Source organism: Coregonus lavaretus, assembly GCF_964263955.1.
Source record: "Coregonus lavaretus genome assembly, chromosome: 28".
Classification (NCBI taxonomy): domain Eukaryota; kingdom Metazoa; phylum Chordata; class Actinopteri; order Salmoniformes; family Salmonidae; genus Coregonus; species Coregonus lavaretus.
The window spans coordinates 19,971,679-19,997,496 of NC_140015.1; the positions used below are offsets into that span (position 1 = coordinate 19,971,679).

The window sequence follows — 25,818 nt, forward strand, 5'->3', positions numbered from 1 at the left end:
TGGAAGGCAGTGCTTTAATACATTCTAATTGTTATTACTTTATTCGATAGGTTGCTTAACACCAGTGGTGTATGCAAATAGTTGGTGAATTCTAGAACAATAATTTATTTTCGTTACGGGGACCAGGGGATGCAAGTAGCTTTAGCTATTATGCTGAGGGAATAGCGCCAACCTATAGTGGGTTCTAGATTTGTTAAATAAACAAACTTATATTTTAAACTAAAGTAATGCAATAGGCTACAATTATAACATTATCAGAAAAAGGCACAATTTAATGTGAAATCATTATTACAATTATTATTAATAGTTATTACAGTTATTATCATTGATCAAGTAATGATAGAAGGATAGTAGAGGAAAGGCAAGGGATTAAATCTCATTTAGGGAAAGAAGAAATGTATGAAGATATACAGTGAGGGAAAAAAGTATTTGATCCCCTGCTGATTTTGTACATTTGCCCACTGACAAAGAAATGATCAGTCTATAATTTTAATGGTAGGTTTATTTGAACAGTGAGAGACAGAATAACAACAAAAAAAATCCAGAAAAACGCATGTCAAAAATGTTATAAATTGATTTGCATTTTAATGAGGGAAATAAGTATTTGACCCCCTCTCAATCAGAAAGATGTCTGGCTCCCAGGTGTCTTTTATACAGGTAACGAGCTGAGATTAGGAGTACACTCTTAAAGGGAGTGCTCCTAATCTCAGCTTTTTACCTGTATAAAAGACACCTGTCCACAGAAGCAATCAATCAATCAGATTCCAAACTCTCAACCCTGGCCAAGACCAAAGAGCTCTCCAAGGATGTCAGGGACAAGATTGTAGACCTACACAAGGTTGGAATGGGCTACAAGACCATCGCCAAGCTGCTTGGTGAGAAGGTGACAACAGTTGGTGCGATTATTCGCAAATGGAAGAAACACAAAAGAACTGTCAATCTCCCTTGGCCTGGGGCTCCATGCAAGATCTCACCTCGTGGAGTTGCAATGATCATGAGAAGGGTGAGGAATCAGCCCAGAACTACACGGGAGGATCTTGTCAATGATCTCAAGGCAGCTGGGACAATAGTCACCAAGAAAACAATTGGTAAGTAACACATTACGCCGTGAAGGACTGAAATCCTGCAGCACCCGCAAGGTCCCCCTGCTCAAGAAAGCACATATACAGGGCCGTCTGAAGTTTGCCAATGAACATCTGGATGATTCAGAGGAGAACTGGGTGAAAGTGTTATGGTCAGATGAGACCAAAATTGAGCTCTTTGGCATCAACTCAACTCGCCGTGTTTGGAGGAGGAGGAATGCTGCCTATGACCCCAAGGACACCATCCCCACCGTCAAACATAGAGGTGGAAACATTATGCTTTGGGGGTGTTTTTCTGCTAAGGGGACAGGACAACTTCACCGCATCAAAGGGACGATGGACGGGGCCATGTACCGTCAAATCTTGGGTGAGAACCTCCTTCCCTCAGCCAGGGCATTGAAAATGGGTCGTGGATGGGTATTCCAGCATGACAATGACCCAAAACACACGGCAAAGGCAACATAGGAGTGGCTCAAGAAGAAGCACATTAAGGTCCTGGAGTGGCCTAGCCAGTCTCCAGACCATAATCCCATAGAAAATCTGTGGAGGGAGCTGAAGGTTCGAGTTGACAAACGTCAGCCTCGAAATCTTAATGACTTGGAGAAGATCTACAAAGAGGAGTGGGACAAAATCCCTCCTGAGATGTGTGTAAACCTGGTGGCCAACTACAAGAAACATCTGACCTCTGTGATTGCCAACAAGGGTTTTGCCACCAAGTACTAAGTCATGTTTTGCATAGGGGTCAAATACTTATTTTCCTCATTAAAATGCAAATCAATTTATAACATTTTTGACATACGTTTTTCTGGATTTTCTTGTTGTTATTCTGTCTCTCACTGTTCAAATAAACCTACCATTAAAATTATAGACTGATCATTTCTTTGTCAGTGGGCAAACGTACAAAATCAGCAGGGGATCAAATACTTTTTTCCCTCACTGTATTAGGGAGAAAATACCATTAACTGAGGGATATAAAACGTTTAGCTGAAATATGACATTTACAGGGGGGACAGGAACAATAGAAGGGGAGACAGATTTTCCTAGGGGGTTGATCAAATAATTGATAATGGATCATTTGAGATGAGATCACATGTAGCAGATTTAGGTTAATCAATTAAATAATCATTGTATACTCGAGGAATTTTGAGTGGTTTTATGGATTAGTTATGAGGAATTAGATTGATACAAACAATTATTGATGGGTTAGGACTGGGGATATCTGTATCATGTTTTGTGTGTACTACCATCTTTAGATTACTGATGTTAATTGAAGGTTAACAAAATGTATAACCAGGAGAAAGAGATTAGTTTATCTCATTCGAATGTTGCCCAGGGCTAGGGGGAGCAGTAGTGAAGTTAGGCAGTATTTAGGTCATAAAAGAGAGCTACCAAATTAAGTGGGACCTGGCTATTTGTGGTTGTTGTTTTTCAAATTGGCTTTTTCAAATACAAAACAACACACCTAGTATGATGGTTATAAAGGGTTGTTATGTTAAAATTAGGGGGTAAAAATAAGGGATGGCAATTGGATGATAAATTACCAATATTACCTAAGTGATTGTTTAGGTAGGTGGTAATATTGACACATGGGCAAAACATGTGTCAAAAGGGGGATGATAAGGAGATGGTAGGATTAAATAATAAATATATACGAAGGAGAGGACAAAATAAAAAAAATAAAAAAAGGTTTATTTGAACAGTGAGAGACAGAATGACAAAAAAAAAATCCAGAACAACGCATGTCAAAAATGTTATACATTTATTTGCATTTTAATGAGGGAAATAAGTATTTGACCCCCTCTCAATCAGAAAGATTTCTGGCTCCCAGGTGTCTTTTATACAGGTAACAAGTTGAGATTAGGATCACACTCTTAAAGGGAGTGCTCCGAATCTCAGCTTGTTACCTGTATAAAAGACACCTGTCCACAGAAGCAATCAATCAATCAGATTCCAAACTCTCCACCATGGCCAAGACCAAAGAGCTCTCCAAGGATGTCAGGGACAAGATTGTAGACCTACACAAGGCTGGAATGGGCTACAAGACCATCGCCAAGCAGCTTGGTGAGAAGGTGACAACAGTTGGTGTGATTATTCGCAAATGGAAGAAACACAAAATAACTGTCAATCTCCCTCGGCCTGGGGCTCCATGCAAGATCTCACCTCGTGGAGTTGCAATGATCATGAGAACGGTGAGGAATCAGCCCAGAACTACACGGGAGGATCTTGTCAATGATCTCAAGGCAGCTGGGACCATAGTCACCAAGAAAACAATTGATAACACACTACGCCGTGAAGGACTGAAATCCTGCAGCGCCCGCAAGGTCCCTCTGCTCAAGAAAGCACATATACAGGCCCGTCTGAAGTTTGCCAATGAACATCTGAATGATTCTGAGGAGAACTGGGTGAAAGTGTTGTGGTCAGATCAGACCAAAATCGAGCTCTTTGGCATCAACTCAACTCGCCATGTTTTGGAGGAGGAGGAATGCTGCCTATGACCCCAAGAACACCATCCCCACCGTCAAACATGGAGGTGGAAACATTATGCTTTGGGGGTGTTTTTCTGCTAAGGGGACAGGACAACTTCACCGCATCAAAGGGACGATGGACGGCGCCATGTACCGTCAAATCTTGGGTGAGAACCTCCTTCCCTTAGCCAGGGCATTGAAAATGGTTCGTGGATGGGTATTCCAGCATGACAATGACCCAAAACACACGGCCAAGGCAACAAAGGAGTGGCTCAAGAAGAAGCACATTAAGGTCCTGGAGTGGCCTAGCCAATCCAGAAAATAGAAAATCTGTGGAGGGAGCTGAAGGTTCGAGTTGCCAAACATCAGCCTCAACCTTAATGACTTGGAGAAGATCTGCAAAGAGGAGTGGGACAAAATCCCTCCTGAGATGTGTGCAAACCTGGTGGCCAACTACAAGAAACGTCTGACCTCTGTGATTGCCAACAAGGGTTTTGCCACCAAGTACTAAGTCATGTTTTGCTGAGGGGTCAAATACTTATTTCCCTCATTAAAATGCAAATCAATTTATAACATTTTTGACATGCGTTTTTCTGGATTTTTTTGTTGTTATTCTGTCTCTCACTGTTCAAATAAACCTACCATTAAAATTATATACTGATCATGTCTTTGTCAGTGGGCAAACGTACAAAATCAGCAGGGGATCAAATACTTTTTTCCCTCACTATATATATATATATATATATATATATATATATATATATATATATATATATATATATATAAATGTGTATATATATATATACACTATCGTTCAAAAGTTTGGGGTCACTTAGAAATGTCCTTGTTTTCCATGAAAATATACATGAAACGAGTTTGAATAAGAAATATAGCAAAATGAATAGGAAATGTAGTCATTGACAAGGTTAGAAATAATGATTTTTTATTGAAATAATAATTGTGTCCTTCAAACTTTGCTTTCGTCAAAGAATCCTCCATTTGCAGCAATTACAGCCTTGCAGACCTTTGGCATTCTAGTTGTCAATTTGTTGAGGTAATCTGAAGAGATTTCACCCCATGCTTCCTGAAGCACCTCCCACAAGTTGGATTGGCTTGATGGGCACTTCTTATGTACCATACGGTCAAGCTGCTCCCACAACAGCTCAATAGGGTGGAGATCCGGTGACTGTGCTGGCCACTCCATTATAAACAGAATACCAGCTGACTGCTTCTTCCCTAAATAGTTCTTGCATAGTTTGGAGCTGTGCTTTGGGTCATTGTCCTGTTGTAGGAGGAAATTGGTTCCAATCAAGCGCCGTCCAAATGGTATGGCAAGGTATTGCAAAATGGAATGATAACCTTCCTTCTTCAAGATCCCTTTTACCCTGTACAAATCTCCCACTTTACCACCACCAAAGCACCCCCAGACCATCACATTGCCTCCACCATGCTTGACAGATGGCATCAAGCACTCCTCCAGCATCTTTTCATTTGGTCTGCGTCTCACAAATGTTGTTCTTTGTGATCCGAACACCTCAAACTTCGATTAGTCTGTCCATAACACTTTTTTCCAATCTTCCTCTGTCCAGTGTCTGTGTTCTTTTGCCCATCTTAATCTTTTATTTTTATTGGCCAGTCTGAGATATGGCTTTTTCTTTGCAACTCTGCCTAGAAGTTCAGCATCCCGGAGCCGCCTCTTCACTGTTGACGTTGAGACTGGTGTTTTGCGGGTACTATTTAATGAAGCTGCCAGTTGAGGACCTGTGAGGTGTCTGTTTCTCAAACTAGACACTCTAATGTATTTGTCCTCTTGCTCAGTTGTGCACCGTGGCCTCCCATTCTTTCTATTCTGGTTAGAGCCAGTTTGCGCTGTTCTGTGAAGGGAGTAGTACACAGCGTTGTACGAGATCTTCAGTTCCTTGGCAATTTCTCGCATGGAATAGCCTTCATTTCTCATTAACAAGAATAGACTGACGACTTTCTGTCACGCCCTGACTCAGGGGACGCTTATATGTTGAGTCAGGGTGTGTATATTCCTTGTTGTGCTTGTTCTATGTTATAGGTTCTAGTATGGTTATTTCTATGTTGGCCGGTGTGGTTCCCAATCAGAGGCAGCTGTCGCTCGTTGTGTCTGATTGGGGACCACACTTAGGCAGCCTATTGGCACTATTGAGTTGTGGGATCTTGTTCCGTATAGGTATGTTGTTTGTGTCTACCTTGGACTTCACGTATCGTTGGTTTATTGTTTTGTCGTTGTGTTTATTCATTTAATAAACATGTATGCATATCACGCTGCGCCTTGGTCCGTCCCGTTTATGAACGAACGTGACAGAAGATCCCACCAAACAAGGACCAAGCAGCGTGCCCAGAAGAAGCAAACGCCGGGGATTCAACGGGAGGTAACTTTAGTAGATGTCCTCCTCGGTTGGGGGAGGCCGTCCGTTATCGGGAGGCGATGAAGGTTGATGCCCAGGTAGGAGAGGAGAAACGGCGCCAACCGTGCCGACAACGGAGACCCGAGAGGCAACCCCAAGAACATTTTTTTGGGGGGGCACACGGGGTGGATGACGAGGCAGCAGGAGGCCGTGGAAGGGCGAGTCTGCAGGTTAAGAGAGGAGGCCACCATGTTACGGGGGCTATTGGTTCAGAGGGAGCAGGAGTTATTCGGTCAGAGGGAGGCGCTGCAGGAGGCTAAAAGGGAGAAGGAAAGTGTAGAGGCACGGCGAGAGGAGCTGGTTAGGCAGCAGAGGGAGCGGGGGTTAATAAAGGAACCCAGTCCTGCTCCTCGCACCAAGCAAGTGGTGCATGTCGCCAGTCCGGTCCGGCCCGTTCCTGCTCCCCGCACTAAGGCAGTGGTGCGTGTTCCTAGTACGGCCCGACCCGTTCCTGCTCCTCGCACCAAGAAAGTGGTGCGCGTCGCCAGCCCGGTCCGGCCTGTTCCTGCTCCTCGCACCAACCCAGTGGTGCACGTCGCCAGTCCGGCCCGGCCTGTTCCTGCTCCTCGCACCAAGTCAGTGGTGCGCGTCGCCGGCACGGCCTGTTCCTGCTCCTCGCACCAAGCCAGTGGTGCGCGTCGCCAGTCCGGCCCGGCCTGTTCCTGCTCCTCGCACCAAGCCAGTGGTGCGCGTCGCCAGCCCGGCCCGGCCTGTTCCTGCACCTCGCACCAAGCCAGTGATTGGGCCTGGCGTATCGTGAGAGGAAGGAGAGGGGAAGCAACGCGCCGAGGTCTAGACCAGACCAGGGGCGCAACAGGGAGGCGAAGAGTGAGAGGTCGTCACGCCCTGAGCCGGATCCGCCTCCGAGGCGGAATGCCCACCCGGCCCCTACCCTGTTATGTTTATGTTGTGCGGTCGGAGTCCGCACCTTTGGGGGGGGGTACTGTCACGCCCTGACTCAGGGGACGCTTATATGTTGAGTCAGGGTGTGTATATTCCTTGTTGTGCTTGTTCTATGTTATAGGTTCTAGTATGGTTATTTCTATGTTGGCCGGTGTGGTTCCCAATCAGAGGCAGCTGTCGCTCGTTGTCTCTGATTGGGGACCATACTTAGGCAGCCTATTGGCACTATTGAGTTGTGGGATCTTGTTCCGTATAGGTATGTTGTTTGTGTCTACCTTGGACTTCACGTTTCGTTTCGTTTCTTGTTTTGTCGAGTGTTTATTAAGTTGAAATAAACATGTATGCATATCACGCTGCGCCTTGGTCCGTCCCATTTATGAACGAACGTGACACTTTCAGAAGAAAGTTCTTTGTTTCTGGCCATTTTGAGCCTGTAATCGAACCCACAATTGCTGATGCTCCAGATACTCAACTAGTCTCAAGAAGGCCAGTTTTATTGCTTCTTTAATCAGCACAACAGTTTTCAGCTGTGCTAACATAATTGCAAAAGGGATTAAACGTGAATATTATTATTATAAGAGTTTCGCTGTACCCTGCAATTACGTCTGCGTCCATGTGACTAAACACTAATCTAATCAGGAAGCTTTGTTTCCCTAGCACTATGAAAAACCCAGCAGCGTTGCCGTTCTTGACACACTCAAACCAGTGCGCCTGGCACCTACTACCATACCCCGTTCAAAGGCACTTAAATATTTTGGTTTGCCCATTCGCCCTCTGAATTGCACACATACACAATCCATGTCTCAATTGTCTCAAGGCTTAAAAATACTTATTTAACCTATCTCCTCCCCTTCATCTACACTAACAGGTGACATCAATAAGGGATAATAGCTTTCACCTGGATTCACCTGGTCAGTCTATGTAATGGAAAGAGCAGGTGTTCCTAATGTTTTGTACAGTCAGTGTATATCGCTCTATTATGCATGGGAATACTTTGGAACATATTTCCAAAATTAAAATCACTTGGAGCTGATTTGATGGTGTTTTTACAGTCTTATGTCCAACAACTACAACTCATTTTCAAATAAAATCACGCGCAGGCCACGGGCCGACAGTTGGGGAACCCTGAATTAGATCATGAATATAAGTGCCAATCTGACAGTATGGCGTGTGTGTAGCCTACACTTATATATTCAGAGAGATGGCAACCAATAATCCTAGAATCATAAAGTGAAATACAGTATAAGAAATGTAGACAAACCAAGCTTGATGTGATTTTGTACATAATCAGAAAAAGGTTGAGAAACTGTTTATTTGGAGCACAGAGACAATGAAATTGGACAGCTCAGTAAAAGTGCAGGCATTTCTGAGATGTCCTGTTGCTTGAATCACTCAGTTTTTTTATGTTTGCAGGATTTTCACAGCATTGTATAAGCCATATATTTAACGCTTCCTCTTTAGTTTACAATTACCTTTAACACTATTCATCTCAAAGAGACAACTAAGTAACCTCTGAGAATTCAGTTTCAGGCAGATTTGTAATATACAGTAGATTTCAATCTGGGTTCTGGGTTCAAATTACGTATCTGCAAGCCCTGGATGAAAGGGGTACATCAATGCTCTGGCAGATGAAAGCGCCTCAAGTTATTTATAGCACTTAATTTATACAAGGGCTTATGCTGTCTGAAGTGTTTGGATTTCTTTTCACCTTTTTTCAGAATGTTGCGTAACCAATTTGGTTCAATCATAGCGGAAATGTTAAATATATCACACTTATTTGCATGATAGTCCCCATAAACATCTAAATTAAGCTACTGTAGTGTCATACACTGATTTTTTAAATAAATATTTTGGAAATACCTATTCATCTGCAAGTTTTAAACAGTCAAGACACCTGGCATGGTATAGAATGTATACTGAACAAAAATATAAACGCAACATGTAAAGTGTTGGTCCCATGATTTCATGAACTGAAATAAACGATCCCAGAAATGTTCCATATGCACAAAAAGCTTATTTAGCTCAAATTTTGTGCACAAATTTGTTTACATCCCTGTTAGTGAGCATATTTTCCTTTGCCAAGATAATCCATCCACCTGACAGATGTGGCATATCAAGAAGCTGATAACACAGCTTGATCATTACACAGGTGCATCTTGCGCTGCGGACAATAAAAGGCCACTCTAAAATGTGCAGTTGTCACACAACACAATGCCACAGATGTTTTGAGGGAACGGGCAATTGGCTTGCTGACTGCAGGAATGTCAACCAGAGCTGTTGCCAGAGAACTGAATGTTAAATTCTCTACCATAAGCCGTCTCCAACGTTGTTTTAGAGAATTTGGCAGTACGTTCAACCGGCCTCACAACCGCAGACCACGTGTAACCATGCCAGCCCAGGACCTCGACATCCAGCTTCTTCATCTGTGGGATCATCTGATACCAGCCACCCGGACAGCTGATGAAACTGAGGAGTATTTCTGTCTGTAATAAAAACATTTTGTGATGAAATACTCATTCTGATTGGCTGGGCCTTGCTCCCCAGTGTGTGGCCAGTCTCCCAAGTGAGTCTCCCACCGATGGCTGCGCCCCTGCCCAGTCATGTGAACTCCATAGATTAGGGCTAATGAATGCACACAGCCTTGCCTGATGACTCAAACTGAATTATTTCGCTGCTCTATCGTTCGCAACATACTACAGTCTGAGACTGCCATCATTGAAGTCATTTGTGGTGACAAAATGAGGGGTGTTGTACAAAACAAATGTCATCAGTGGTTGGATCATCACTAAATTATCAGCGTATCAAAGCCAATAACTAATTTTCTAAATGCCGCGTTACCCACGTGTGCTCTGGCCCAACCCATCGGTTTCTTGGACCAATCAGATGGTCTAGAATGGATTTCCATTCTAGAAATCGTTGGGGAGTTACTCAGATCCAGACTCATTGCGGAGAAGAAACTAACGTCCGTGGGCGTGCCGTTTGGCCGGAGCAAGGAGTTTGGGTAGCTAGGCAACACAGTCATGGAGGCCCACCTAATCATCAAGAGCATTATAGACATAAATAGAAAACAATGTAAAAATAACATAAATCTCAAAGTATTAACACTGAAATGCAACACAGAACCATTTACAACGCACACATTATTATCACCATCATTATAACTGTGACAGTCTGTGTCCTTAAAGGTTTGTCAGTGTCCCCCTCTACAGCAGCTGACTGTACTGAATGTGGAATGCCATCCAGCCAGTCAGGGCAGCCACTACTTTCGCACGCAAGGCCCCAATCAGTATCGCCATGACGGCGGGCTGATACCCTGGGGAACATAGTGATCCCGGTGAGAACATTCCCATCCACTTCTCAGGTGGCAGGGGCAGGCTGTCTCCTGTTGGGAAAGCTGCTGTCCGAGGCCTGTCCATTACACATGCCCTTCACCGACCATCTGACCTCATTCCCTTTTAAGGCTCACAGGTTGTCTCTCCCTGTTGGGAAACGTCAGTCATCTCTCTCATTAAAACAAATAGGTCACTGGTTTTGCTCAGAGGAGAGGAGACAATAGGAAACAACTATTACGTGTCTGAATATTTGTGTGAGAGAGGGAGAGAGCATCACAGTCACTGCTGATTGTTGATGCTGTTCCAATGCCATGTGACTCCTTCTTTCCACGAAGTAAAGCACCTCAGGGAAGTATTTGGGGAATGTTGAGTGTTCAATGGTGAAATTCATGTAGAGTTCGCTCCACCAATAAATAAAAGGTAATTCTGTTTAATAGGTTTCAAAATGTAGTCCCAAAGCTGTTGTCTTCAGACCTATATACATGTATACACAACGTGTATTTTCATAAAGTGCCATCATACAGTACTATCTTCCACCTGTTGCTCTCATGGCACCCCTTGGTTTGCTCGAGTTGCAGTTACTCATCATTGCCATAGAATGGCGTCTACTTTGAATAACATCCAAGGCTGGAAGTAGCGCACAGTGGTTTCTTTTGACCCTTTGGACACTGGCGCAGAACAAAGTCAAAGTTCGCAGACGTGGACATTGCGTAGAAGACGTTAGCTTTGTCCGGAATGAGTAACTCTGAAAAACAGAAGACGTGGGGGTTGGTATGAGAAAGGAGAATATTACATACAAGTACACTATTAAAGTCCTCGTCAATCATTCAAGGACAACACTATCTTCAGTAATATTTCTACTGTAGTTCAGTACAGTTAATGCCAAACTATGTGGCCTCTGTTTTTGAGTGGGCATATGTACTGTGTAAGAGCATTTATCGTGCACTCACCTCTTTCCCGGGAGATCACCTGTGTGAGGGTGAAGTCTTGGCAGGTCATGTGCTCCAGGTTGTGTTTTTCCAGGGCCCTCTGGATCACCTGGGCAGTTTTTTCTTGACTAGTCAGCTGAGAAGGACACATAAGTCAAAAAAGCAGTTAACATACTGTAAAAGAATGAGGACAAGAAGGGTTTGGCTGCAAAACCTCCCTTCAACCAACCAGAGTATCTTAAATAAGACGTCAGTCTTATCCCGCCTCGCCCACCTGTCTTTTCTTACTAGCACTGACTTTGCTGATAACATCTTTATTGAGGGAAAATATACTTACTAAGACCGTGATGTGGTTGTCTCACCTAGCCATCTTAACATGAATGCAATAACTAAGTCGCTCTGGATAAGAGCATCTGCTAAATGACAAATGTAACCAGCACGGCAGTTCTTATCTTAGTTCATCATAACCAAATATAATGTACAGAGCTAGAGTACTATACAAATTATCCCTTTTAAAACATTTCCGTAACAGCCTAGATCCCAAAGATAGTCCCTACCCCCAGATCCCAATCCAAGCTCACCAGGATGCTCTTGTACATGTTGCCGTTGCCAGCCTCCACACTGACCCTCACTATACAGGAGTCAGCCACCTGTCTGTTGTAGAGCGGGAGGGAGGTCATGGACACAGAGCGCTTGTGATGAGAGGCCAGCATGGGTTTAGGGTGGGCAGCCACAGGAGCAGGAGCAGAGAGGTCAGGCTGAGAACTGGAGGAACAATTGGAGGGACAACTGGAGGGAGTGGAGCCTTCCGGGGAGGAGGTTAAGGCCTCCACCACATTTTGACAGGAGCTGGACAGAGACTGGGACAAGGGAGAGAGACAGAACATCCATGAGTGCCATTGGGAATAATGAATTAGTCTTTCGGTTTGTCTGTCTGAGATATTGACCTCAGCACATTTGTGGACAACTGAAGTATTGCTTCACCAGAGGCATGTGCTAAGCAAACACCACTCCTGCTTGGCTTAACAAGGATCTGGTCAATTGACATTCCAGTTCTCAAGGACATCAGTTTCTATGGGCTGTCAATGGGGATCACTGTTATGAATGGGAGATTATATAAAAAGCTACATAATGACATACTTTTGAATTGCTTCATGGTGTAACTACTGGTGTTAGTAAAGTGTAACTAGAGGATGTTTTGTAGTACAGTGTGTTCTATTAAAACATTTGAAACGGCTTTAACCAGGGTGCGCAATGACTGACAGAGTGAGAGACAGAGTCCAAGGTATGTCTAAAAGGGAAAGGAGAGCCCTGTACCTGCAGTCTGAGTGTGGAGGGAGGGGTGGAGAGGTCCTCCATCTCAGAGCCACTGGACCCTGAAGACGACACACTGATCTGGTCTGCATGGCTTTTGCTGCTGGGTCCCTCACTCACTTTCAGGAGTCTGCAAATACAAACAGTTAGAACTTTGTACAAAATGAACAAATGTGGTCAACGTACACTTGAATACTGAATTTTGTCATTGTTCTTTTATAGTTCTTGTTTAATCACAACAATGTTACAATAGTTGTATATATATATATATATATATATTAGAGATGGGGTGAATACTATTGTCTTGAGTAGAATTAACAAGATGGCAACTGTTAAGAGAAGTGTTCAGTACGCACGAGGAGAGTTTCTTGCTGAGGGAACGGTGGCTCCAGGCACTGGCGGAGCAGAGGTCTACTGGAGGTTCCAGGTTTCTGGACAGTTCATAGCTGTGGCACAACACATAGAAAACACTTATGAGCCCCGAAGTCAGGGTGGACTTGTCTAAATGTATACAGCCTTTTGTCCCAGCCCTGCACTAACACATCTGATTTAAAAGCCTGCATACTCTGCGGCCCTGTGTCAACCCCAGCTCTAGATGGGTTCTATTCATTTCCTTAACAGGCAAAACCAGGGTAGGGATCATGGGAATTGTGTTTTACATGTCATTTGAGTAGTACATTTGTGTATACCGCATATTAGAAAGAGACCATTCAGGTTCTATAAATCTCCATGGACAAGGGTTTACTGGCATCATTTTAAGACCCATCAATCCTTACAAAGCTCACCAGCTCTTTATCTCCTCATTGCTCTACCATAAAACCAGTGGGGGACAGGTTCTCACCTCTCCTGGTCCGTGAGCAGCTTCTGGCCCTGTAACCAGGCAGTGATCCTGGTGTGATGGGGCAGGTTGTATTGAGAGCAGGAGGCTTGGAGCTGCCGGATCTGAGAGAGAATCTCAAACTCCTGCAGAGAGAGAGAGGGAGATCATGAACCCATGTCAGCTGTGTGGTTGTTTTGTAACTTGTTATGAACTAGCAACACGTTTAACAGTCATGGGGCTCCAATAAAGACTATCTGAGAGGCAGAGTCATTTAGAGCAGTAAGCAAACATCCATTTACATTTACATTTTAGTCATTTAGCAGACGCTCTTATCCAGAGCGACTTACAGGAGCAATTAGGGTTAAGTGCCTTGCTCAAGGGCACATTTACGTCATTTAGCAGACGCTCTTATCCAGAGCGACTCACCAATTGGTGCGTTCACCCTATAGCCAGTGGGATAACCACTTTACAATTTTGGGGGGGGGGGGGGGGGGGGGGGGTAGAAGGATTACTTTATCCTATCCCAGGTATTCCTTAAAGAGGTGGGGTTTCAAATGCCTCCGGAAGGTGGTGAGAGACTCCGCTGTCCTGGCGTCGTGAGGGAGCTTGTTCCACCATTGGGGTGCCAGGGCAGCGAACAGTTTTGACTGGGCTGAGCGGGAACTATGCTTCCGCAGAGGAAGGGGAGCCAGCAGGCCAGAGGTGGATGAACGCAATGCCCTCGTTTGGGTGTAGGGACTGATCAGAGCCCGAAGGTACAGAGGTGCCGTTCCCCTCACTGCTCCATAGGCAAGCACCATGGTCTTGTAGCGGATGCGAGCTTCAACTGGAAGCCAGTGGAGTGTGCGGAGGAGGGGGGTGACGTGAGAGAACTTGGGAAGGTTGAACACCAGACGGGCTGCGGCATTCTGGATGAGTTGTAGGGGTTTAATGGCACAGGCAGGGAGGCCAGCCAACAGCGAGTTGCAGTAGTCCAGACGGGAGATGACAAGTGCCTGGATTAGGACCTGTGCCGCTTCCTGTGTAAGGCAGGGTCGTACTCTCCGAATGTTGTAGAGCATGAACCTGCAGGAGCGGGTCACCGCCTTGATGTTGGCGGAGAACGACAGGGTGTTGTCCAGGGTCACGCCTAGGCTCTTCGCACTCTGGGAGGAGGACACAGCGGAGTTGTCAACCGTGATGGCGAGATCATGGAACGGGCAGTCCTTCCCCGGGAGGAAGAGCAGCTCCGTCTTGCCAGGGTTCAGCTTGAGGTGGTGATCCGTCATCCATACTGATATGTCTGCCAGACATGCAGAGATCCCTAAGCACAAAGGTGTGCACTTTTCCCCTCGGCATGTCAAAGTGCCACTAAAATGTGGTGGCGAGTGTACCAGCAATACAATGCATTTAATGTCCTATAACATCGGTTCAATATTTATTGGACACGCTTGTACTGTATATTTTGTTTTCTTTACGTAAAATCCCATTCCCTACAGGCTTAGAGATCGAAGACAAAAACAACTTACCCTCCTCCTCTTTTCAAAGTTTATGAGGTCCCCCTGTCAAAAAGAGCACAACATGCTAGAATACATGTAAAAACTTGACAATATGTAAGATTTATTAACAACATTAAGATAGCAATCAGCTAAGGTAAATATAGAATTAACCTAAAGTAGCTGCCATAACATAGCAGTCTGTGTCAATGGCTGTTTGCTTACCTCCACAGTATCTGGTAGAGCAGTGTCCAGCATGGTGAAGATAGTCAGGTACGTGCCCAGGTAAGGAACCACCCCACTGGAGGTGCTCTGAGACAGCAGTACAGAAACAGGAGACAGAACAGAGAATGTCAGAGGATTCTAGTAACACAGCTTTAGAGAATGTGCATATGAAGCTAGCCTAGTAATCTGTGGCCATTTGAAACTTGCCACACGACTCTCTCTGTATTTTAATATGTTTTTCCTCTAGGGGAATCACTGTAACCTCTTGTGGGTTAAGAGCTGATGTGGAAAGGGGGCTACATGTGACTTCTCAAGAAGCAGAAACTGCCACCGCAAAATACTGAGTAGACAATACTAGGATCCTTCCTTCCCTTTCTATCCCCCCATGGTAACGGCTTATAATAAACCTGTTTGTTTTACTTTCAGATACACCGAATTCTGCTATCATTTCTGTCCATTTAATGTCGCATGGAAAGAAGTGAAAGCTAAACTCGAACTCAATGACCCCCACTATATATATATATATATATATATATATATATATATATATATATATATATATATATATATATATATATATATATATATCTACATAACATATCTGCAATGTCTCTTACTCAATCGCTCTCTGAAGTATTGCTTACCATCTGTCTGGCAATAGGACAATCCTTGGATATCTTGGGAGAAATGTTATCCATGGCTGGTTGGCTTCCATCCTGAACAGGGGTCAAGCAGAAGCTAAATTCAGTCTGCATTTATGGCCTTCCATTGTCAACCTGTCTACCCATCTGTAATTACCTACAGCATATGCAAAGAGTCAGTCAAATCTGGTCTAGGTCAGAACTGCCTTTACCAGCTTATGGGGTCAACACCACATTGGTTGTTCTTAGAATAGATAAATGTATCTCAATACGTAAACAATATCGAGCTTTTAAAATCCATGTCAACATGACCAGTTGGAAATGTCAAGATGTGAACTAAAGCAGTTTTGTGCTAAGTAACAAAAGGGGTGGACCCACACAGTAAAATGAAATAAAGGTCATTAGTGTAGTGTTTGTTGACGGAGATGCTAATATCAGCTTGTTGTTACATTCGGAGCAATATGTAGAATATTACTTTAGAGCCCTCTCACTGTAACCAGACCTAATGAAGATTTGACACAAACACCCAGAGCTGACAGAAAAACAGAACACCCTCTCTTTTGCTTTGGGACAATGGCCTGCTATTAACACACCGTTAGGCAATTTCACTAAACATTAACTTGACAGAAAGCAGATGGGTTTTAATAAGTCGTAAAAGTAGAATATCAAGGTGCTTGAAGATGTAAGTAGAGATCAACATCTCTGTAAACAATAAACACTCCATATTGTCATTATTTCAACAGTGTCATATCGTCTGCATTATGGTTGTAGAAAGAAAGCATACATTTGCACGGAGCCTCAAGTAAAACATTCAGTTAAATCATTTTCCTTAATTTATTGGATTCTTACCTCCACAAGGATCTCTCTGTTGCTCAACACACAGTTCTCATCTGGGAAGGTTTCACAGAGGTTATCAAAGATGGCCATGCTGTCCCTGAAGAAGAACAAACCAATTGAATCAATCCAAAAATAACACTCAGACAAGACACCACTAGCAACGTTGAATCAATAAAGGGATTTAGAGTTGGTAAGGCATGGCATGTTGACCTAAAACTATTGTTCATCTATTCTTGACATTGACACAAGACATATTTTTTATTGCATAGTTATGGCATGAATTACAAACTAAGGTTGGTTTAATAATGTAGGTCAATTAGGTGTAAATCATTTCCTTACTGAGCCTTAAATTCGCAGAGAGGATAAGGACACCATTGTTTATTTTTTTGCCATATTCAGTCAATGTTATTGGCCCTCTAGCTTCATGACTCAGCAAACCCTTCCAGTGTGACCGTACAGTCCGTACCTACACACAGCAGCCCAAGTCTTCCTCAGCCTGTAGACAGCATTGGACTGAAGGGCAGACAGGATGGCCCTCAAAGAGGAGAAATTCTTCAGCTGCCGACACTCCTGTTTCAGAAAACAGTCACAAGTTAGAGACTGAATAGGGACTTACTACTTACAACTGAATGCGCTGAGAACCAGGATACAGGTTAACGTTTCGATGTGTCAGGCTGCACTTGGATTTGAAAATGTATCCATCAATGGTCCACGTTACTAGATGTGTCTGACCTGTCCTACTCTGATCCACTTCTCAATGACGCAGGCCCTCTGAGCTGGGCTGGAGGCCCTGCGGACGGAAGGGGGGCTGGAGGTGGTGGATCGGCAGAGCAGGGAGGTGATGACCCGGTTGGTGACTGCGTTAAACTGGGCGATGGTGGCGCTGACTGTGGCAGACAGGTTCTCCTTCTTGTCTCTCTGGGACCACACACAGCCCAGACACTGGTAGGGAACCACCTTCCCAAACAGCCCCTGAGACACACAGATAAGGAAGGTAAAATGGAAGAAGATTGTTAGTGATCCACTCCTGAGGACGCATATTAAGAGCCAGAAGTTATCTGCCATGATTGACACTTACAGCATCCAGTCGGGTGAGCTGTTCTGCAATGCCTGTGACTGAGAAGTCCATGATGTCACCCTGATCCAGTGGGCTGTCCCATTCTGGGACTTCCTCCCCTGAGCCCTCGTCTTCCTGATTCACCTTAGCCTGGGCAGAATGGCCACCAGTATCCATTTCTATTGAAGGAGAGAGGAATGACAGAAGGGGGTCAACAATGGTATAATATTCAAAGGCAATTCACAGAAAAGGTTAGGAAAAACAAGTGAATTGAGATAATCCTGTACCTTCTCTCTGGAACTTCTTAAGCAGAGTTTCAGAGTGCTGGGCCAGTGAACAGAAGGAGGACAGGCAGTGAAGGTGGTCCAACAGCAGCCTTAGGGAGGGGTGCTGAGGAGGATCCCGGAAGTCGTCACTGTACTCCTCCAACCAAGTCTGGATCAGGGGCAACAGACGCCTGAGGAGACAACAACATGTGATGAAACAATGTCTTCCCTATTCCAGATTCACAGAAATAAATGTGATCAAGGGAAAAGCAGCCAGCTCACCTCCTGTGACATTCACTGTTGTCCACATCTAAAGCTACTTTGTCCCTGTGAGAGCAATTAGGAAGACAGTGTCAGAGTCATCTAAACTGTGATTGGACCACTGTCCTGTTGGTCACATTCTTCTTCAGACTGTTTTTCTTTGGTCTGTCTCTATGCTCTGTTGTTATCCTGACCTCACTCCAAACTCAGTGAATTATTGTTATTGTTGTAAAACCTGTAATGGCTAACTACCGGCTGGGTGCTTATCATTAAATCAAAGATGCTGAGATAATCATTTTGTCAGGGAAATAAGAAAGACAAAAAAACAGTCTGACGAAACTAAGTGACTTTGCATGCACAGCGAGAGGTGTTGTTCAAAAACGGCCACTCGATGTCCCCGCTCATATGTGTCCAACATAACATTCTGAATCCAATTTGGCTAATCTTATTTGTTACTGTGATTACTCGGAATGTGTCAAAAGAGTTGTGTTCGCAAAAAGGTGGGTGAAGACAAGAAGGCAAAAGAAGAGAGAGGGAGATGGACATTTTTAGGCCATTTCACCAAACATTAACTTGGTAGAAGATGGGTTTTAATAAGCAGTAAAACTAGAATGTCAAGGTGTTTTCAAACTATAGAGGTCAAACAACCTGCTCACATAATTTAATACTGTCTAATTTTAACAGTGAAATAGCTTCTGCATTATGGTCTGAGACAATGGTCAGGTAAAACGTAACAGCAGTTATGAGTACTGTAACTTAATGACATGGCCCACCTCTGGAAGAGCAGCTCTATGAGTGCACTGGTAGTGGTGAAGGTCTGGTAGGTGGACAGGAAGATCCGTCTGTAGTCGGGCTCCTGGCAGCAGGGGTCCAGGAGGTGGCTCACCAGCCGGTTCAGGGTGGCTGCCTTCAGCCTGCGCACCTTGCAGGTCCGGTACTGGACGAAGGCAACGCATGGCCGGGCTTCGGTGGGGCTGGCTGGTATCTGGACGGGCTCCCGACGCAAGGTGATCCCATACAACGCCCCCTCCTCAAACTCCTCACCCCACTCCTGCACTGGGTTCTGGGTGGGAAGGAGGAACTCACACGGTGAGATGGGGAGACATGGAGCTCCTTTCAATTCCTTCAATCCTCTATTACTCTTGTATTGAAGCATACTGGACTAGACACTTCATTTCTGTTTTTGGAAACAACACTGAGGTCAAAATGTGGATCATTAGCAGGTAAAAATAGCCATAGGTGACCACTAACAAACAAGCGGAGGTGACCTGCAAACCACTTAAACCCCCCTGAGTCACAGTGATGATGAGGCTATGAGGTTCACACGTCAACAAACTGGACCTCACAAGCAACACTGACATTTCAGCTCATGTGTATAATAGCTGTCTAGGGGCAGTAGACCACTGACAGGACAGATCCTACAGACCATAATGACCAGCTGTGAGACCAGATTGATATTATGGTCCATTACAATAAGCCTATACAGAGGCATGCCTGCCTTGTGAGCAAAATATAGACACCTCACCTGGAATGTCTATGTGATATAGGGAGTGCTTTGGGTTCAGTTATTCAGCTGACTGGTGAAAAGACAAACTCTTGTTTGCATCTGCACACACTATCACAGATTCTTCTCAGGATATTTATATGTTGGTTTAGCAAAGCTAGATTTAGATGAAATAGAGATGAGATTTCTTCGCTTTAAAGGTTTCATTCAAATCTCTCTCATAATACTGTACTGTTTACAGTGGGGAAAAAAAGTATTTAGTCAGCCACCAATTGTGCAAGTTCTCCCACTTAAAAAGATGAGAGAGGCCTGTAATTTTCATCATAGGTACACGTCAACCATGACAGACAAAATGAGAAAAAAAAATCCAGAAAATCACATTGTAGGAATTTTAATGAATTTATTTGCAAATTATGGTGGAAAATAAGTATTTGGTCAATAACAAAAGTTTCTCAATACTTTGTTATATACTCTTTGTTGGCAATGACACAGGTCAAACGTTTTCTGTAAGTCTTCACAAGGTTTTCACACACTGTTGCTGGTATTTTGGCCCATTCCTCCATGCAGATCTCCACTAGAGCAGTGATGTTTTGGGGCTGTCGCTGGGCAACACAGACTTTCAACTCCCTCCAAAGATTTTCTATGGGGTTGAGATCTGGAGACTGGCTAGGCCACTCCAGGACCTTGAAATGCTTCTTACGAAGCCACTCCTTCGTTGCCCGGGCGGTGTGTTTGGGATCATTGTCATGCTGAAAGACCCAGCCACGTTTAATCTTCCATGCCCTTGCTGATGGAAGGAGGTTTTCACTCAAAATCTCACGATACATGGCCCTATTCATTCTTTCCTTTACACGGATCAGTCGTCCTGGTCCCTTTGCAGAAAAACAGCCCCAAAGCATGATGTTTCCACCCCCATGCTTCACAGTAGGTATGGTGTTCTTTGGATGCAACTCAGCATTCTTTGTCCTCCAAACACGACGAGTTGAGTTTTTACCAAAAAGTTCTATTTTGGTTTCATCTGACCAAATGACATTCTCCCAATCCTCTTCTGGATCATCCAAATGCACTCTAGCAAACTTCAGACGGGCCTGGACATGTACTGGCTTAAGCAGGGGGACACGTCTGGCACTGCAGGATTTGAGTCCCTGGTGGCGTAGCGTGTTACTGATGGTAGGCTTTGTTACTTTGGTCCCAGCTCTCTGCAGGTCATTCACTAGGTCCCCCCGTGTGGTTCTGGGATTTTTGCTCACCGTTCTTGTGATCATTTTGACCCCACGGGGTGAGATCTTGCGTGGAGCCCCAGATCGAGGGAGATTATCAGTGGTCTTGTATGTCTTCCATTTCCTAATAATTGCTCCCACAGTTGATTTCTTCAAACCAAGCTGCTTACCTATTGCAGATTCAGTCTTCCCAGCCTAGTGCAGGTCTACAATTTTGTTTCTGGTGTCCTTTGACAGCTCTTTGGTCTTGGCCATAGTGGAGTTTGGAGTGTGACTGTTTGAGGTTGTGGACAGGTGTCTTTTATACTGATAACAAGTTCAAACAGGTGCCATTAATACAGGTAAAGAGTGGAGGACAGAGGAGCCTATTAAAGAAGAAGTTACAGGTCTGTGAGAGCCAGAAATCTTGCTTGTTTGTAGGTGACCAAATACTTATTTTCCACCATAATTTGCAAAGAAATTCATTAAAATTCCTACAATGCGATTTTCTGGATTTCTTTTTCTCAATTTGTCTGTCATAGTTGACGTGTACCTATGATGAAAATTACAGGCCTCTCTCATCTTTTTAAGTGGGAGAACTTGCACAATTGGTGGCTGACTAAATACTTTTTTTCCCCACTGTACATTAGAGAAAACACTGAACACAAATGGAGATACTCAGTGGCAGGTAGTTTCTCTGATTTCAATGCTTACTGAGAAACAATGTATTAATTTGGTAAATCCATATGAATTCAATCACTTTTTGACAGCATCCCTTTTGATTTAAACAAACAACTTTCCATACATGTTTGCCCATGGAAGACGTGCTCAGAAAGTGACTTTTTGGACCTGAATGCCAAAACATTCAAGAGAGAGGTGCTCAAAGTTTACCCATTTTTCATACCCCACCATACCATGAGACATCCATGTCTTCAGCACTGGAAAAGATAAATGGTTGAACAGGGTTGTCAAACTATTTGATAATTTTTTGAATAAAATTGACATTTTTTACCTTAAATTACGTTAATCATCCACACCCACCCTGTATTCAAGAGCATGTTGTGTCTCAACTGATGGCGGACACAACCTCAGATAATGTCTAAGCTACAACATATGCAAAAAATCTATATAGTTTACATAATTTACATTTAATATATAAAAAGAGATAAAGGTGCTCAAATTTGACCTATTTTGCATACCATGACATCCATGTCTTCATCACAAATATATACGTTTGTTTTTTTGTGATGACGACATGGATGTCATGGTATGCAAAATAGGTCAACTTTGAGTATCTTTATCTCTTGAATGTTTTGGCATTGGGGTCCAAAAAGTCACTTTCTGAACACTTCTACAATGGGCAAATATGTGTGAAAGGTTTCGTTCAAATCAAAAGGGTGCTGTCAAAAAGTGATTGAATTCAAATGGATTTACCCCATTACAACATTTCATACAATAGTTGGCATATTTAGCAGGACAAAGAGCTTAACTAATGTATGCCAAAGAACATTGGTACAGAACAACATGAAAAGGTACACAGCTTGCCTATTGAGGACAAGAGCAGTGTGGTACAAAGAGATGGCACCTGGGTCAAATAATTGAAGACATGATCAAAGAAATCTGGCTTCCAGTTGAAGCTCGCATCCGCTACAAGACCATGGTGCTTGCCTATGGAGCAGTGAGGGGAACGGCACCTCTGTACCTTCAGGCTCTGATCAGTCCCTACACCCAAACGAGGACATTGTGTTCATCCACCTCTGGCCTGCTGGCTCCCCTTCCTCTGCGGAAGCACAGCTCCCGCTCAGCCCAGTCAAAACTGTTCGCTGCTCTGGCACCCCAATGGTGGAACAAGCTCCCTCACGACGCCAGGACAGCGGAGTCACTCACCACCTTCCGGAGACATTTGAAACCCCACCTCTTTAAGGAATACCTGGGATAGGATAAAGTATTCCTTCTAACCCCCCCCCAAATTGTAAAGTGGTTATCCCACTGGCTATAGGGTGAACGCACCAATTTGTGAGTCGCTCTGGCTAAGAGCGTCTGCTAAATGACGTTAATGTGCCCTTGAGCAAGGCACTTAACCCTAATTGCTCCTGTAAGTCGCTCTGGTTAAGAGCGTCTGCTAAATGACTAAAATGTAAATGTAAATGTAAAATGTAAATCGTAAATAAAATCACCATAAATCCCCTTTAAAATATGTAACCTATTAAATCTATCCCTCCACCCACTCCCCCAACTCAGTCCTTATGCCAGTCCCCTATGCAAGTCTCTGTCACTAGCCCCCAATCAATCTCTTTGTTCTAATACACACCCCTCATTTCTGTCCACCCACTTTCTGATATAATTTAGGCTTTCCCACATCTCAGTTTGAACTAAACAGTCTGGTTTTAACATTGGCACTGATATTATCCATGTATGATCAAACCAGCATTTTAATTAATATGCCATCTGACAGACAGATGTGCAGATGTGTATGGTGGGCAGAACACATGATAATCATTACCCAACTCCTAAATTACAGAGGGTTACTGAGGTACAAGGCAGGCAGACGTGCGTCACAATCTAATTATATACACCTGACAAAAGACCAGGCCAAGAAAAAGAGACGGTTGGTGTTGTGAGGGGACCAATGTCACACCATTGTCCTTTATGGAATACTGCATTACATTATATGTAGGCCAAGGCACAGAGTTCCTAATTATATGGTCAAGGATACAATACAGTAACATATTTATCTTAGTCTTAGGTGCACCAAACTAAATTCAAAACAGACAATAATTGTCCAATATTTGAGACTAAACATGATGATACAAATGATGGCATCAGGATAGCTCTCGAAAACCCTTCTTCCCCATACGTAAGGTTTTCAGCCGTTACATTCTCCCCACAGTTGGCTTCATGTGAACTACAATTTCGATGCTGTGTTAATGTTTAGAAACATCAATAATCACAGCTTTCAAACCAGTTTTCGAAACACATGCCGATATGCACCTTATCTTTCATATCAGCGAGAAATACTTTTTCAAATAAGATAACTTAATGTACCCAGCTTTGCACAGATCCACAAGCTGTGTGTGCCTCCAGTTGACGAACTACACTTCCTCCCCAGTCATGCTTACTCACAGGTTTTCGGAGCACGCTAGATAGCTAATTAGCACAGGTGGCCGTCTTCCGTAAACAAGCGATGTAACGTGGAGATATGGCCGTGTGGGAACACTAACCCTAAAAAGGTCGGTAGTAATTTAATTCTCGCCGATATGAAATATGATCCTTGTGTTTCCAATACCATACCGCAAGCGATGCGTTTTAACGTTTAGAACGAGCGTCGGGGATCTTAACAAAACTGCCCCGACCAGAACATACTATTGTCAATAGTTGCTAAAGCAGTTAGCGTCTATGGATCTGTTAGCATTATGATATCACCGTATTGTTGGAAACCAGGTATAGGCCAAATACTTGTTTATCCATTCAGGCAGTTTTATCTAATGAATAAATAGACCTTGACACAGGACAACGATGCAAATAATAGTCTCATTAACATATATGCATAGACTGTAATTGCAGGGATATACTGTACTGTACATCCATGCAAGACGCATGCATATGCAATGTGTTGCTGCATATTAGCCCATTCAAAGACGCCAACTACCTTTAGCGCCTATTGACGATAGTACCTTCTGGCCAGGGAAGTTTTGTTAAGAGCCCAGACGCTTGCTCTAAATGTTAACATGCAGGAAACGTAAGGACCAGTGGAGGCTGGTTGGAAGAGCTATAGGAAGACAGGCTCGTTGTAATGGCTGGAATGGAATCAATGGAACGGATTCAAACGTGTGGTTTCCATATGTTTGATCCAATTAAATGAATTCCGTTCCAGCCTTTATAATGAGCCTGTCCTATTGCTCCTCCCACCAACCTCCTCTGATAAGGACCGTTTTCTTCTCAGGTATCTGTTTCATATCAGCGAGAAATAATTTAAGAAACAAAATGTTAAATTACTACCCACCTTTATAGGGTTCCCACACGGCTATATTTACATGTTACAGCGCTTGTTTTCAGAAAACGGACGGAAGACAAGAGTCCACTCACTACCTATGCTTCTCCAAACACCTGTGTGTAAACAGAAGAATGATGCCACAAAGTGTTGTCACTGAAAAATACTGTCTGCTGCAACTGTGTTAAAAGCGGGTTAAACCGTGTACAGTAAGTGTAGCCTATATTTTGCATTTGTCAAATGATTTTTTGATGTGACATGAAAGTAGAGGGCTTTATGTTTCTAGAATCATACCGCAATTGAGAATCGAGTCACGTTTAGATGGAGTATTTATTTGCCATAACCAATTCGCCTCTAAACAGAACATGCAAGGTCCTTGAATTATAAGGAGTAACGTTAGGCTCCTTTAGTCCATTATTGTGCTATAGTTTCAAATGACTATAATAACGCTCTGACAAGACAGCACTCACTGTCTGATTTATGACCAACAGGTGTGTGAAGAGAAATTAGGCTTAACCGCATATGACTTTCTATTCAAACAGTGCATAGCCTATGATTCAAATAGCCTACATTAATTATAGTTCAGAAAATACAGTAAAACTAATGAGAACTATCATTTCTAAATGAAAAGCATGCCGTACACCCACAAAAGTATTAGCCTACCATTGATATCTCCCATTTTCCCATCTCGTCAGTCACCGCAGAACGTTTATGGTGTGATAACTTCCATCTTGTTCAAACTAAGTGTTGAAGCTTCGAAGGAGTAAGTTTACCGCTGCATTGTGATATGAATGAATGTTTTACAGAAACATCTTTCTTTAAACTACATGTGTTTAAAAAATATATAATGTATTTTTTTTTTTATCTGCGTAGTATTCGTCACATTTTGCGGCCGCATACAAAGTATAACCTTAACATTTGTCAAGAGCTTCCCATAGCTGATCAACAGACAGATCAATGAACCACGATAGCTCCGCACCTAATGCCACTATCTCTAAATCCTTCAAAGCGAAGCTTGGCGTTCTTGCCTGAAACTTCTACCTTTTATACAGTGGGTGGCGGCTATGGGAAGAATAGGCGAC

The 25,818-nt window shown here is 43.5% G+C and overlaps 1 protein-coding gene across 1 annotated transcript; it reads right to left on the reverse strand.

The window, feature by feature from the left end:
• Nucleotides 1-10,760: 10,760 nt before the first annotated feature.
• On the reverse strand, nt 10,761-25,429 carry LOC311104007 (ral guanine nucleotide dissociation stimulator-like 1). Its single transcript, XM_084145652.1, has 17 exons — nt 25,400-25,429; nt 18,816-19,105; nt 18,064-18,108; nt 17,803-17,972; nt 17,537-17,694; nt 17,191-17,430; nt 16,925-17,028; nt 16,471-16,555; nt 15,625-15,696; nt 14,981-15,067; nt 14,789-14,821; nt 13,302-13,423; nt 12,817-12,906; nt 12,464-12,590; nt 11,728-12,006; nt 11,168-11,282; nt 10,761-10,962 (listed from the first exon to the last, which is right to left on the reverse strand). Exons 1-17 carry the CDS (start codon nt 25,421-25,423, stop codon nt 10,823-10,825), a joined length of 2,181 nt encoding a protein of 726 aa, XP_084001778.1. The 5' UTR covers nt 25,424-25,429; the 3' UTR covers nt 10,761-10,822.
• Nucleotides 25,430-25,818: the final 389 nt, after the last annotated feature.